Source organism: Molothrus aeneus, chromosome 12 (assembly GCF_037042795.1).
Source record: "Molothrus aeneus isolate 106 chromosome 12, BPBGC_Maene_1.0, whole genome shotgun sequence".
NCBI classification, from domain to species: domain Eukaryota; kingdom Metazoa; phylum Chordata; class Aves; order Passeriformes; family Icteridae; genus Molothrus; species Molothrus aeneus.
The window spans coordinates 14,469,855-14,484,805 of NC_089657.1; the positions used below are offsets into that span (position 1 = coordinate 14,469,855).

At 61.2% G+C, this 14,951-nt stretch overlaps 1 protein-coding gene across 1 annotated transcript; it reads left to right on the top strand.

Annotated features, from left to right (window-relative positions):
• Positions 1 to 965: 965 nt before the first annotated feature.
• Positions 966 to 12,757, top strand: SEMA3G (semaphorin 3G). Its single transcript, XM_066557840.1, has 16 exons — positions 966 to 1,053; positions 4,352 to 4,512; positions 5,566 to 5,628; positions 7,145 to 7,264; positions 7,861 to 7,951; positions 8,033 to 8,149; positions 8,390 to 8,532; positions 8,610 to 8,724; positions 8,837 to 8,906; positions 9,088 to 9,232; positions 9,495 to 9,726; positions 9,840 to 9,931; positions 10,195 to 10,236; positions 10,407 to 10,632; positions 10,923 to 11,062; positions 11,153 to 12,757. The coding sequence occupies exons 1-16, from the start codon at positions 966 to 968 to the stop codon at positions 11,615 to 11,617; spliced, it is 2,310 nt and encodes a 769-aa protein (XP_066413937.1). The 3' UTR covers positions 11,618 to 12,757.
• The last annotated feature ends 2,194 nt before the right edge of the window (positions 12,758 to 14,951 follow it).

Below are 14,951 nucleotides of genomic sequence, written 5' to 3' on the forward strand. Positions count from 1 at the left end.
GGGTGGTTTTACACTGCTCAGGAGGCTGCCAGAGCTGCTCCATTACAAAAAGTGGGGGTGAGCCAGGGCTCCTCAGCCTCCTGACCTCTGTTTTAATTAAAAAAGCTGCTGGAACCCTTGGGGGGCTGGGGATAATGAGGGTGCCCTGTGCTGGGCTGGGAGAAGAGATGAGGCTGGTGGTGATGAAGCACTGAGGGAGAAGCCACCTGCTCCTCCCCTCCTTCCCCTCCATCCAGTGCAGGGGAAAGTCCAACATTTTTGGGTGCAGGACACACTTGCTGTGTGATGAGGCTCTCAGGGGAAGCCAGTGTGGATTCTCTGAGGTGTCATACAACCACATCCCGTGACCCAGCAGCCCTGGGAGAGGATGGCATGGGAGTGGTGTGGGTACGTGGGGTCCTTGCTGGCCAGGATCCTTGCCCAGGGTGTTGGCACCTTTGCTTTCCCCTGCCCTGTGGGCATGCCAGGCTACCTGTGGCACCCTTTGCCCCTCTCGATCCTAGTCAGTCCCCTCCCCAGCTGGCCTGCTGTGCCCAGCTTGCCTGGCACCGAGATGGGACTGACAGCTGTGTGCTTGCTGATGCTGGGAGATCACAGCACACCGAGCATCCTTCCCGGGGGGCAGGTCTGTATGGCCTCTCCTACTCCTCCAGCAGTGCGAGGCTGGGGGACCAGAGCTTCCCTGCCTTGCTCCCCATCCTCAGGGATGAGCCCGAGGTGCTGGCAGGGTCGCTTCAGGGGAAGGGGACTGCAGTAAGGTCTAAAGCGTTGCTTTAGGGACACTTTGAGGTGTGCGGAGCTCCCTGGGTCCCCCGGGAGATGGGGCCGTCCCCCCGCGCATCCCCGCCGCCCAGGGCTGGGGTTTGGCGGGGCCGGGCCGGGGCGGGCCGGGGCGGGCCGGGGGCGGTCGGATGGCGGCCCCATAAAGGCTCGGTGCCACGGCGGGCGGAGGGCGCGGCGGCGGGATGCGGGCAGCGGTGGCGGTGTCGCTGTCGCTGTGCTGGCTCTGGGCGGCGGGGCGCAGCCTGCCCCGGCTGCGCCTGTCCTACCGCGGTGAGCCGGGCCGGGGGCACCTGCTGCGGGACGGGCAGGGGCTGTCCAGGGAGGGGCGTGCTCAGGGTGCCCCCTCGGGGACAGGGTGGGGACCTGGGGAGCCTCAGCTGCGGGAGCCGCTCCCAGTGCGGGGTTTTGGTGCTGATTGTGGGCAAATTGTGCTGGGGGCTCGGGCTGGCTGGGGTTTCGTGGGTGGCTGCTCTGCACCCTCCGCTCCCCACCGGGACGTAGAGGCCCCCCGAGGAGGAGGAGGAGGAGGGAGAGAGGAACGGGTGACGGGGACAGGGGATGTGCCGGTGCCGCCGGGCTCCGCGCCAGCCCCGCCGCTGCCCGTGGGGGCTCGTCTCCCACGCGGCGTGCGGAGAAACTGAGGCACGGCGCTGTTCTGGCCCCGCACGCTTTGGCTCCTGTGCCGGGTGGGCGCTGCGGTGCGCGGGTGGTCCCCAGCGGGCTGGGTGCTCAGCATCCTGCCCCCGGCTGTTTGGGGGTCCCGGTGCCCCCTCCGAGCCCCGTCGCCCTGGGGTGCGGGTGCCGGGGTGCCGGGGCCCCTCGGGGGTGCGGGGGCAGCGCTCGGGTTTAATTAAAACTCTCCCTGTGATCCTGCTCTGGCTCGCCGCATCCCCCGCTCTGCCAGCCTAATCCACGGGCTGTTCCAGCCAAACCTGACAGAGCCTGGGGCGCCCCAATCTCCTCACGGCCTCAAAGCAATAACCTGCTCTAAAAAATGCAACATAAAATAAATTACATCATGTATATCTTCCCCATTCCTTCCCAGAAGGGGGAAAGACCTGGGCAGCCAGACTTGCAGAGCCTCGGGAGCTGCAGTGCCAGGGAAAGTTGCTCTTCTGCTGCCTGGGCTGGGGGTTCCTGGGTTTTTTGCATCCCTCGCTCTGTCCTGGGGCACAGCAGGTGACCCCAGGGCTGCCTCCCTGTGGAACGGGAAACTGAGGCACGCAGTGCCCCCCATCCCCTCATCCTGGGAGCCCGGCGGGGCTCATGGCTCTGCCCCGGGATGCGACCCGGTGTCCTCAGGCTGGCCTTGGCACAGGGTGAGGACATCTGGGGTCTCAGCAGGGGTGAATCGTGGAGCTCAATGTCTGGCTCAGTGTCTGATCCTCTCCAGCACAAAGTCCATTTCCCAGGTGTGAGGAGCTGCCCGGGGCGGGGTGGAAGCTCCTCAGCCTCCCACGGGAAGTGAGCCACCTTTGGAAGCTGCTTTTTTTTTTTTTTTTTTTTTTTTCCCTTAAGCTGATGATTCCATTCGTTTTCCAAATTGGAAACAGCAACTGAAATTTCCCATGAAACAAATTCTGCCACCGCCTTCTCCCCGGGGGAAGAAAAAAAAAAATAGAAAATGTCAATTAAAGACATTAGAGTCTCTGAAATTAAAACCATGGTGAGCTGAAGCTGTTTGTGCAGAGCTCCTCGACCTGGGCTCTGTGTGGCTGCTGGCTCTGCTGTGAGGTGACTCTGTGGGGTGACAGGGACAGGCGTTGTGCTGTGGGTGCAGTGGTGGCTGTGTATCCAGCTCTCCCTCACACTTCCAGCCACTCTTTCCCTTTTGTTTCAACTTCCAGCAGTGGCTCATGTGAGAGGGGAAAGAGCATTTTGCTGTTGTGAGGACCAGAAGCATTGCCCTGAGCTCTTTGCTGTCCTGAGGGACCCCCACCCTGGGGTGAAGGTGTCCCAGGGGTGGATGGGGCATGGCAAAGGGCTGGTCCCTGGGGATTGGAGGGGAAGGCGCCCTGAGCCAGTGTAACCCGAGGCGCAGGAGGAATTCTCCAGGTCTGGGGGAGAAGGGGAAGCCTTGCCTGAAACAATAAAAGGAGCCTGCCGACTTTGCCAGTGTTGTTTTGAGCTGGGAAAATGTTTTTGCTGGGCAAGAATAGAAGGAGACGACAGCATTTTCCTGGGCTGGCCCCGGTGATATGGGAGGACCTGGTGCTGGGAGGACACAGGGAGGAGGGTGCCAGACTGGGTGGAGGGACCACCACTGCCTGGAGCCAGCTCTGCTTGCAGGCACAGGGGTGTTTCCAATGAGGATGGAGCGCTGGGGCTGTACCCCCCGTGCCACTGCCACCACCAGCCAGGGCACTGGGACTGCCCCTGAGCAGGGATAGGGCGTGTGGTGGGGTGAAGGTGTCTGTAGTCCCCTGCTGGGGATGGACCTTGTCTCCCTTGCAGGGCCTAGAAGAGGCATTTCCACCAGAATGGGAATTATGTCACTGGCCACCTCCTTGCTGGAAGTGACAAATGTCCCCCCAGCAAGAGCAGGACTTGGTAGCCCAGTGTCCTGACCTGTGGTGGCTGCATTTGTCCCAGCACCACCTCCCCTCTTCTGGGGACATGTGTGGGAGATGCTGGGGCTGGGTTTTACCCTGGGGTCAGCTGCAGTGGCTGGCAGTCTTCCGGGCTGGAGGGTGTTTGGGGACAGAGCTGTGCTCATCAATGGCGCTTTGTCCTCTCCTTCTCTGTCTGGCAGGCACAGTGGCCTGGCCTGGGGTTGGGGTGGGTTCTCAGAGCCCTGTGAAGCTGAGCCATTCCCTCTGGCCCTCTCCCTGTGGCAGCTGTGGCAGCTCTGTGGGCACCACTGTGCTGGCTCGATGACCCTGAAAGTAATTTCCTACTGGAAACCAGTTGAGCCACTGCCCCCGTGTTGTCATCACTGTGAGGCATTGCACGAGATTCAGGCTTGGACTTGCTCTGGGGGCTTTGACTGTCAGACCCTGTTGGGATGGGATGTCCATCCCTGGGATACCCCCATGCTGGTGCCTCTCCCCAGGTGCCTTGTGTGTGCTATGGAGGAAGCCATCCTGTCAGTGAGTTCTGGTGGCACTGGCAGCAGCGGGCTTGGCGTGGCAGTTTCCCCATGGCACTGGCTGGGTGCCTGCTATTGTGTCCTTGGCTGGCACCCAGCAGGGACAGGACCTGCTTTGCACCCACCCCGTGTCCGGTCTCGCCTCCATCCCAGCCTGGGGCTGCTGGCACTGCCCAGCTTGCTGTGGCACAGCCACAGTGGGAGTCTGGGGTGGTTCAGCCAAACCTTGCTGGGGGTGGCAACCTTTCCTGGGACCCTGCTGCTGATTGTTGGCTCTGCAGCTTTGTCCTTGGCTGGCAGGGAGAGCAGCACTCCAGCCAGGTTGAGGCTGGGATGCCCATGAGGCAGATGCTGCCCATGAGGCTGGAGTGGCTGTGAGCAGCTCTGCTGACTCCAGCACAGCTCCATGGTACTCAGCAGCTCCGAGGAACCCTTGGGGCTGGGATGGCTCCTGCTGATGCTTTCACCTCTTCCTGGCAGAGCTTTTAGGCTCCAACCGCTCCGTGCTCTTCTTTGGCCACCGCGGCTCCCTGGGCTTCCGCTGCCTCTACCTGGACGAGTACCGTGACCGGCTCTTCCTCGGGGGCAAGGATGTGCTCTACTCCCTGCTCCTGGATGGGGCCACTGCAGATGCCAAGGAGGTGAGCTGGGTGCTGCTGAGCATCTGGGGTGTCTGTCCCCACCCTGGCCCCGTGTGGATCTGTCAGTGTCCAACTGAGCTGGGCAAAGTCACTCTGCAAGTGTGACTTTCACAAGGCCTGCCCTGGGCATGGCCTCATCTCAAGTGCCTCGAAATTATTCTGTAAACTTGTAGTGCCTGGCAAGGGCAGGCTGGCTGAGGTGGCTGGAGGGAAATTAGCTGGTAATTAGTCATGATCATCAGCCTAGGAAACTGGTAGTGCAGCTCACCAGTGATTCCTGGGCAGTGAGCATTGTTTTGGACCCCCCTCTTCTAAAAAACTGCCACTGGGAGATGGAGTGATGCCCATCCCCGTCTGGGCATTCCCTTCACAGGCCAAATATTCAGCTGAAAGCCTGCAGAGACAAGGAGCTAAAGGGATCCATCACTGCAAGAAGTTGTGCCAGGGTTCACCTGGAAAAGCCCCCAGATCTCTCCTAGTTCCTTGGTGGGAGAGATGATGGACCAGAATGATGGTGCTGGGTGGTAGTTCCCCTCCTCTTTCACCCTCTCCACTTTGACTTTTTGTTTTTCAAACACGGCTCTGGGCTGTTTCTAGCTGAAGAGAGGAGGGGAGGAAATGAAGTGCCCCTCAGCGAGCTGGGTCACTGCAGTGGGGTCAAGGGCTTGTGTACCCAAGCTGCCCTCAGTCCAAGAGCTGCTAAAGGCTGTGGGGGACATGGACTCCATCACTCCTGCTGTCCCCTGAGCACCCTTTCCCCAGGCCACCCACAAGCCCACCCCCTTCCAGGCCAGCTCCAGCCATTCCCAGCATGACCACCCAAATCCAGCCCAGCTGTGGGCTGTGACTGCCAGGATGCATCTGCCCAGGAGGAAGGGTCCTGCTCGGGGTTGTAGGGTGGGAGTCCCGGGCTGGGTGGGCTCCAGGGAACTGTGGTCCCTCTCTCTGTCCCTCTCTCTATCTGCTTGCCATTGGCAGCCTGGGGATGTGGATTTGCATGGCTGGGTGCCTGCTGTCCCCCCTCCCTGCTCCAGCAGACCCTTTGTGTTCCAGATCTATTGGCCACCCCGCCCTGGGCAGACGCAGGAGTGTTTCCAGAAGGGGAAGGACCCAGGGGTGAGTCTGTCCCCATGTGTGCTCTGCTGTGAGCTGGGGGATGCCAGATGGGTCCCCTTGTGACAGATGGTTCCTCCCATGTTGGGGCTGTGCCATGTCACCTGCCAGGGGTGGCCCTGGGGCTCAGGGGCCAGTTAATCCTCGTGCAAGAGGGAAACTGAGGCAGGGAATCTGCGGCCAGTCCTGGCCATGCAATAGTCTTGCTCCAGGCTCTGGAAATCCTGTCTTACTTGCTCTGCTCAGCCCTGTGGGCAGAGAGTGGTGGCCAGTGTGTCCCAATGTGGCTGCACAAGCAGGCAGGGATAGCTGGGCTCTGGAACTGGAGCTTGGAGGGACCCAAACACCCATGCTGTGCTCCAGACCCCAGCAACACTGCCTGCCCCATCCTGGCTGTCCCTGATGGTGGGAAATCTGTAACTGGCTCAGGTTTGGTGACCTTGTTCCCTAAACCTTACCCCTCTTTGCATCCCCCTGCCCGATATGGAACAGGACTGTGGCGGGGAGAAAGTCCCCAAGGCTCCCCTGGCCCAGACAAATTGCTCCCAGGAGTCCCTGTTCTGCTCTCTGTGTTTATTTTACCAGCTCTCACCGACAGATCCAAGCCAGGGCAGGCTCAACTTTTTATTTTTCTTGAATGTATATTTTTTTTCCCTTGCTATTTTAGAGGCTCTTTGCAAAGGGAAAATAAACAGCAGGAGGCTGGGAGCCCCCGGGGCAGCTGGGCAGCGGTGTTCCCAGCAGAGGAGGGGCTCACATCCCGCTGTGGAGGGGACAATGCAGGGCAGGCAGGGCTGGTGCTGGCCAGGGGAGCTGCCAAGCTAATGGTGGAGAAGGATGGGAGCCCTTTTCCAATGGGAACTGCTGGGAGAAAATGCACAAAGTCAGAGGTGGCAGGTCTCCAGCCCTGGGAATGTCATTGCTGCCGTCCCTCAGAGAAGGGGACAATTCCAGATGGCAGCGACCAGGGCTGTTCTGGAGGCAGCCCAGGATGCCTGTGGGTCTCTGTCTGTCTCCACTGTTTCCTCCTTTTGTTTCATCCCTGGCCTAAGCAGGAATGTGATGGGGAAGGATGTCCCTGCATCTGGTCACGTCCTGGGTGCCAGGGGTTCGGGGCCGGGTTTGCAGCTTGCAGGGCAGGTGACATTGCTGCCCTGGCCAGCGTGGACTGTGCCACAGGGTGAGTGCACAGGTGCCTGTGGGCATGAGATGCCCAGGTGGCATCTGGATCCTGTGCGGTTCCCCTGGGATGCTCTGGGCAGCAGGAGGATCAGTAAAAAGCCCCGTTGTTTTGCAGTGGGCTGGGGCCCAGCCAGATGAAGTCCATACAAGCCCTGTCAGTGGGCACAAGCTGCCACCACAGATCCCTGGCACCAGGGGAGGCAGGGAGCCTGGGTGGAGCTCAGGGAGCCAGGGCTGGGGCTCACCCACTGTGGCAGGGCCCCAGGCTGAGGCAGGGAGCTGGGGTGGGCACAGCACCAATACCCAGTGACCCTTCCTGTCCCCGCTGTCCCCCCAGACTGACTGTGCCAACTATGTCCGTGTGCTGCATCCCTACAACCGGACACACCTGCTGGCCTGCGGGACAGGCGCCTTCCACCCCATGTGCACCTTCGTCTACGTGGGGCACCGTGGTGAGGTAGGGCAGCATCCCCAGCAGGACAGCCCTGGAATACAGATCCCCACTGCCTGCCTCTCTCCCGAGGGGCCTTGGGACTGCATGGGGATGCTGGATGTGCAGTTTGCTCTAACCTGAATACCGGTGGGGGGGGGGGGGGGGGGAGTGTCAGGAACCAGCTCCCTGTTGTCCCTTTGTCCTTCTGCTACTCCCTGTCCAGCTTTCCCACCTGTCTGGTCTGGGATCCCCTTTATAGACCTGTCCCCAGGGGCTGGTGTCCTGCCAGGGGCTGAGGTGCGGGTGGTATTTTCTCCTCTCCAGCTCACTGCTCACAAATCAAGTTGGCTGGGGTGGAATGGCAGGACACCCCTCAGAACCCTCCCCACAGCCTGGCCCTGTCTGTACCATGATGACTCTGACCAGGCAGGCAAGCAAGCAATGGGGCTGGCGGGTCCCCTTTAGCTGCTGTACACCTTTTTGGGATCAGTCTTGCCTCAAAAAGCGTGGATGCTGCTTCCAGATGGTCCTTTGGGTGCCCTGAGTCAAGTGCAGGTTGGGCAAGGATCAGAGGTGGCCCCTGCATGTCCCAGGGCTCACCTGCCTGCTCCTCTCCCCAGCACACCTTCAGCCTGGACCCTGCCAGCGTGGAGAGCGGCCGGGGCCGGTGCCCGCACGAGCCCAGCCGCGCTTTCGCCAGCACCGTCATCGGTGGGTGTCCTCCTCGGGATGTGGGAGCCTCGGGGGTGTCCCAGGGATGGTCCCCGTGGCAGCAGCTGGGTGTGTTTGCAGGTGGGGAGCTGTACGCCGGCCTCACGGCAGATTTCCTGGGGCGTGATCCCGGCGTGTTCCGCAGCATGGGGACCCGCTCCGCCCTGCGCACGGAGGTGGACCAGCGCTTACTGCACGGTAACAGCTGCCCTCTGCCCCTCCCTCTCCCCCAGCCAGGGACCACCAACCTTGTGGTGGCCAGAGCATCTGTGGCCATGCTGCAGCATCCCCCATGCCAGCTAAGGGCAGGGACAGGCACCAGGACAGCAAGGTCTGGGGGTGCTGCTGGCTGGCATCCAGCCCCAGCATGGACTGGGGCTCTGGAGGTGGTGGCTGTGCTCTCTCTCCCCACTTGACACGACCAGCTCTTGCTTGCAGATCCCAAATTTGTGGCAGCCCACTTGATCCCAGACAACAATGACCGGGACAATGACAAAGCCTATTTCTTCTTCACGGAGAAGGTGGTGGAGGCAGATAGAAAGGAGCACTCCATTGTCAGCCGTGTGGGGCGTGTCTGCGTGGTAGGATGCTGGTGGGGACATGGGGAACGGGGATGCACCAGTCACAGCAGTGGCCCTGATACTCCTTGTCCCTGCAGAATGATGCTGGTGGCCAGAGGGTGCTGGTCAACAAGTGGAGCACCTTCAACAAGGCCCGGCTGGTGTGCTCAGTCCCTGGCCCTGATGGCATTGATACCTACTTTGATGAGCTGGGTAAGGTGTGAGCTGGGTAGGTGAGATACAGCTCTGTACAGATGGAGCTGTATCTCACTGGGGCTAGTCACTTAGTTGGATTTCAGGAAAAAGCCCATGCTTTCATTTCCAGAGGATGTCTTCTTGCTGAGGACAAAGGATGGGAAGAGCCCGGAGATCTATGCCCTTTTCAGCACTGTCAGGTGGGTGATCCAGCTCCAGCCTCTGGGGACATCCAGCTGCAGCTGCCCATGACCTGCCCTTTCACTGTCACTGTCACCAAGGGTTGCTGGCTACTCCCCGTGTCTTTTGGGGATGTCAGTGTCCCTGCTGCCTGCAGTGCCAAGCATGGCTCTGCTCAACCCACTCTCTGTCCCCTTGCAGCCACGTTTTCCGGGGCTCTGCTGTCTGCGTGTACCGCATGGCCGACATCCGGGAGGTGTTCAACGGGCCCTTTGCCCACCGGGAGAGCCCCCATCACCAGTGGGCTCCCTACGAGGGCAGGGTGCCCTACCCACGGCCAGGTGTGGTGAGTGACTCCCTGGAGCTCCAGGTCCCTCTCCTCCTCCAGCTGCTCTTCTGGGGTGGTGATGGAGCCATCCCCATCTTCTCACTTCTCACTGGAGAGGTCAGCTGGTGCTTTGCCAAGGTCTGGCACAGGGGTGGAAGAGATGGATGCCAAACTAGGAGGCAGAGAGGGGACCAAAGACATCTCTGAAGGGCGAGGGAGGGGGAAGGAGTGATGGGTGCTGGGGTGTCTGGGCTAAGCTGGGCCCCTCCTGTCCCTGCAGTGTCCCAGCAAGACCACCAACCAGCCCCGGCGGCAGTACGGCACCACCAAGGACTTCCCTGACGAGGTGCTGCACTTTGCCCGTGCCCACCCCCTCATGTTCCAGCCCGTGCTCCCTCGGCACCGCCGGCCCCTCCTGGTGAAGACCGACCTGCCCCAGCGGCTGCGCCAGCTCGTGGTGGACAGGGTGGAGGCCGAGGACGGGCAGCACGACGTCCTCTTCCTCGGCACAGGTGAGCAGCAGGGGCAGAGTGCAGGAAGGAGCCGCGGAGCTGGGGGTCCCAGTGGGGACCCCCCGGGCTGTGAGATGCACGGTGCTCACACCTTCATCCTCCTTGGCCCCCAGATGCTGGCTCAGTGCTGAAGGTGGTGGTCATGCAGAAGACGAGCTCAGCCGTGACTGAAGAAGTCATCCTGGAGGAGCTGCAGGTTTTTAAGGTGACATTTACTGCCCCACTTGCAAGGGAGGGGGCAATGGGGTGGGCTCAGGTTGGGGACATGTGGGGATGGAGGGTCAGGGCTGTCACTGCATTGTTGATCACTGGAAGGTCTCAGGTTTGTGAGGGCAGAGGCCAGCTGGGGGTATTTTCACCCTCCCCAAAACATTCCTGATGCTCTGCCAAGCCCTGGTGGCTCTGAATGAGCTGGGCTGTCTGTGGTGAGGATTATGCCAGCCTGATGTCCACTGCCCTCCCCTACAGATGCCTGTGCCCATCACCCAGATGGAGATCTCTGTCAAACGTGTGAGTACAGACACACCTTGGTCATGGGGCTGGGGACCGGGCAGGTGTCCAGCTGTGGTCATCAGCCTCCTAAAGCCATGTGATGTGTGCCCTGGGGTCTCCTGGCTGGGCCCCCAGGCGCCAAGCCCATGGGGGTTGCCAACCTCACCACCTTGGTGCTGTTCCCCCAGCAAACGCTCTACGTGGGCTCCAGCCTGGGCGTGGCCCAGGTGCGGCTGCACCAGTGTGAGTCCTATGGCACTGCCTGTGCTGAGTGCTGCCTGGCCAGGGATCCCTACTGTGCCTGGGATGGCACTGCCTGCACCCACTACCAGCCCTCGGGCAAGCGCCGCCAGCGCCGCCAGGACACGCGCCAGCCCAACCCTGCCCACCAGTGCCTGGACCAGAACCTGACCGGTGAGACTGGGGACCCCAGGGCTGGGGGGCTCCTCCCAGTGCCCCAAGATGGCCTGACATGCACAGCCCTAGCACACAGAGGGGCTTGTGGCCCTTCCATGTGGGCACCCTCATCTGCCCATCTCAGAGACCAGGGCATGCCCTGAGAGAAGGTGGGTGCTGCTGGGGCTGGGGCTGGCCACGGGGAGAGAAGGGAATAAAGCCACACAGTGGCCAAGGGGGGCTGACACCTGGGCAGGTGGAAGCCTGGCTCTGCCCTCCCTGCGAGCCCGTGCCTGTGTTTGCCCTAGTGGACGATTTTGAGAGCGTTGAGGAGAAGGTGCTTTACGGGGCAGAGGACAACAGCACCTTCCTGGAGTGCGTGCCTCGCTCCCCGCAGGCCAGCGTGCAGTGGTTTGTCCAGAGGCCGCCCGACGAGCAGCGGGACGAGGTGAGGCTCCCCTGCCCTGCTCCCGATGTGGGGACACGGGAGGGACGTGGGGGCACACCCGGACCCTCCCAACGCCCCGGTGGCCCGCAGGTGAAGACGGACGAGCGGATCCTGCAGACGGAGCAGGGGCTGCTGTTCCGCAGGCTGCACCGGCACGACGCCGGCACCTACTACTGCAAAACGCTGGAGCACGGCTTCACCCAGACCGTGGCCAAGACCGCCCTGCGGGTCATCCCCAGCCAGCAGCTGGCACACTCCTTCCCCCGGGGCCCAGGGGATGAGCTCCCACCCCTGCTGTGCCCCGAGCCCCGGCTGCTGCCACAGGCTCCCAAGAGCTGGTTCAAGGACATCATGCACCTGGTCAGCTCCCCAAACCCGCGGCACGTGGAGGAGTACTGCGCCCACCTCTGGTGCAGCAGCCGCCCTCAGCACCGCAAGAGCAAGCTGGCCCAGGCCAAGCTGGTCCTGGCCGGCGTGGACGTGGCCAAGAAGGGACGGACAGGCAAAGCCCACAGCGAGAGGAACCGTGTGCCCCGGCACGCACCGGCCACTTAGGGAGGGCAGGGGACAGACGTGGGGCAGCTGTGGGCAGGGACCAGCTCCCTGTGCTGCTGCTGGGGCCTCTTCACCTGCTGCTGGGTGGCTTGCAGTGCTGCCAGCCTGATCCCCCTGGCTGGAGTGGATGGGCAGGTCCCTGTCACCCTCAGGGGCTGCAGGGTCACTTCACAAACAGGCAGTGAGGTGGGACACGTTGGCCCCCCTTGCTCTTGCAGGTGATGCAGCAGGTGGGGGCCGTGGTGCCTGGGTGGGCTGGGGCACAGTGGCACGGTGCCACCCAGGCCCTGCTGTCACCCAGGTGCTGCCTGGATCCCTCTGTGAATATTGGGGCCATGTGTGGTGCCATGGGGAGCAGCTGATGGCTCCAGGCTCTTCCCACACCAGCACAGAGCCTGGGGAAGATGATGCCTGCTCATCTGTATGGGGGAAAGCCAGCATCATCCCAAAAAGCCTCTGTGTGCTGGAGGAGCTCTGTCACATGCTGTGCCTGGGGAGCCAGAGCTGTGCTATGCCACCCAGGGTATGTCCTGGGGGATGGGGCTCCTGCCTACCTTCCCTTGGCACTGGGACACACTCAGCAGTGCCAGCTGTTCTGGGTGCAGCTCCCCACTTCCCCTCTCTCCGCCCCACAGACACAGTTTTAGGGCTGGGGAGAGAAGTGAACGGCTGTGGGCAGGTTAGACCTGTTCCTGGGTAAACACTGGGAGAGGCACTAATGCCACCGCTGTCACTGTGCCCAGGTGGGAGCAGGGACAGGCAGAGGGCAGCCCCAGCAGAGTTTGGGGGGCTGGGGTGGTTTCTGCTGGCAGGTGGCCCTGCAGGGCCGGTTTGGGTGGGCTCCTGCTGCCTGGTGGAGCTAAAGCAGCACCCAGGGCCTCCCCCAAACACAGGGGTTGGGGGTAGGTGCATGGAGGGCACCTCCAGGCTGCCAGCAAGGTGTTCCTTGCTTTCCTCAGCCGACATGAGCTCACTCAGTCAGCCCGGGGTGATAAAGATCTGCCCCTTCCTGAGACAGGGCAGCCCCACACAATGGTGTGAACCACAGCCCCGCCGGGACCGGCATTGTTTAGAGCTGGAGGAACGGGAAAGAAAAATAATAATAATAATAATTAAAAGGCCCTAAATAGCTCACACAAAGCCAGGTCATGATATCATCTCTCCTCCCCGTGTGTGTTTGTGCTGCAGCAGTGGCTCCCTGGGAGCAGCATGGCCCCATCCCATGGAGATGGGCTGGGGGTCCTGGCCCTCTTCTCCAGCTTCTCCTGCTCCCTGTCCCACCTCTCCTGCAACCTCCTGGGTCTCCTGGGATGGGAGAGCTGTGGTGGGGCAGGCAGGCTGGGACATTTTCTGCAGGGAGCGGAGTGGTGTGGGTGGTGCTGATTTATGGGGCCAGACAGGAGCCAAGCACGTGGATCTGGATAATTGCAGGCCTGGGGGGCACAGGTGAACAACAGCCAGCAAGCAGAGACAGGGAGGGACCTGGGTGAAAAGCCTGGAATGAGACAGGAGTGTGATTCCCCAGGGCCTGGATTACAGAGCTCTGCAGTGCCTGCACTGACCCGTGCACCCCTCTGCCCCGAGTGACCCCTGTGCCCCACGGAGCAGGGGCTGGTCTGCCCACGCTGGGGGAGGCAGCTGGAGGGGCCCTGAGGGCTCTGCTGCCTTTGGGACCTGGCCTTGAGGTGAACTGTGACAGGCTGGAGGTGGCACCAGGGCCAGCAAGGCTTCAAACTGAGCAGGAACAGACACCAGGAGCAAACAGTCCCCTAAACAGTCCCTCCGTTTGGGGGTGCTTTGTCTCTGCTCCCAGTAAATCTCTGGGGTAGCTGAGCCTGGTCCTCCTGGGTAGATTTACCACTAAGGCTGGAGCAGGAGAGATTTTGTCAGGACTGCATTCTGCAGCCTTGTCTCTGGTGATCACCAGCCAGCTGAGGCAACCTGTGACCCTAGAAACTTCCAGGGAGGGGCTGAGCAGCCATGTGCACACCCACATGTGTAAGAATCCGTGTGCAATACAGCACACATGCAGTACAATGCACCTGGGGCTGGGAGGAGGCAGCACCCGGGGCAGGTCCAGCACCCCGGGCAGCCCGGTTTCTGCAGGGGGAGCAGTCCCACCTGGGCTGGGCACTGTCCTGGGGCAGGGTGGGTGAGGGGATCCCTGGGGCCGGCCAGGCGTGGGAACAGCCCCAGAACAAAGCCACTCCTATTTTTATCCCGCTTCCCAAGGAAGTGCATCCAGGGGCGCACGCTCGCCCTGGCAGCCTGCCAGCCTCCCGGGCAGCCACGGTGGAGCTGCTGGCCAGGCAGGGCCGGCCCCAGGCTCACCAGCAGCCCTCACACCTCGGTACACAATCACAGCCCCCACTGGGCTGGAAGAGATCTCTGAGTCCAACCTGTGAGCCGACATCACCGCTGTGTCACCAGACCATGGCATGAGTGCCACAGCCAGCCTTGCCTTAAACACCCCCAGGGACAGTGACCCCACATCTCCCTGAGCAGCCTGTTCCAAGCTCTGATCACCTGTGCTGTGAAGAAATTCTTCCTGATGTCCAACACCTCCCCCAGTGCAGCTGCAGACTGTGTCCCTCTCATCCTTCTTTAGCTGCTGGGAGGAGAGGCTGGGCAGTGCAGCCCCTCATCAACAGGGCAGCCTGGGCTGCTGAGCCTGAGCCCCATCATCATCATCATCATCACCATCATCAGAGACTGGGCAGTGCAGCCCCTCATCAACAGGGCAGCCCCGGCTGCTGAGCCATCATCATCACCATCATCATCCCCAAACAACCCCACAGACAAAACACTACAACTCCACCAGGCAGATGCACCCACATTATCATTTTTGCTATTTCTTTCCTCCCAACACGTACATTTTCAGAGCCCCTGTTATGAGCACTGACCATGGGCTCCATCCTGCAGCCCTGCAGGTTGCTGTTCTGGGGGAGGCCTGTCCCCCAGCAGTGCTGTGGAGTGTCACAGTGAGCAGAGGGTCCCTGAGGCACAGGGCAGAACTGAACAAGCATTGAGTATCAAAATGTCTGGAGAATTGCAGGCATAAAGAGCATATGCCAATAGCTGAACTCCCCAGAAAATAAAGGGAAGTAGCAGCATACAGTGAGGAAAGGGAGAGAAGAGAGGCTGGAAATCAGTCACCAGGAATCACAGAGAGATGTGACAAACCCTACTGCTCTAGAGGCAATAAGCTCCAGACATCCATCCGTCCTGCACACCCTGCGCCAGAAAAAATGTGAAAAACACGTTCACTGTCCTGTGAAATTTTAAACAGTTTAATGAAGGCCAACAGGAGACAAAGCCCATAAAGCAAAGATTG

Coding starts and splice junctions, on each gene's coding strand:
- SEMA3G (XM_066557840.1), top strand. CDS start 966: ATGCGGGCAGCGGTGGCGGTGTCGCTGTCGCTGTGCTGGCTCTGGGCG. Junction 1,054..4,351: donor GCTGCGCCTGTCCTACCGCG/GTGAGCCGGGCC, acceptor TCTTCCTGGCAG/AGCTTTTAGGCTCCAACCGC. Junction 8,725..8,836: donor TACCTACTTTGATGAGCTGG/GTAAGGTGTGAG, acceptor TTTCATTTCCAG/AGGATGTCTTCTTGCTGAGG.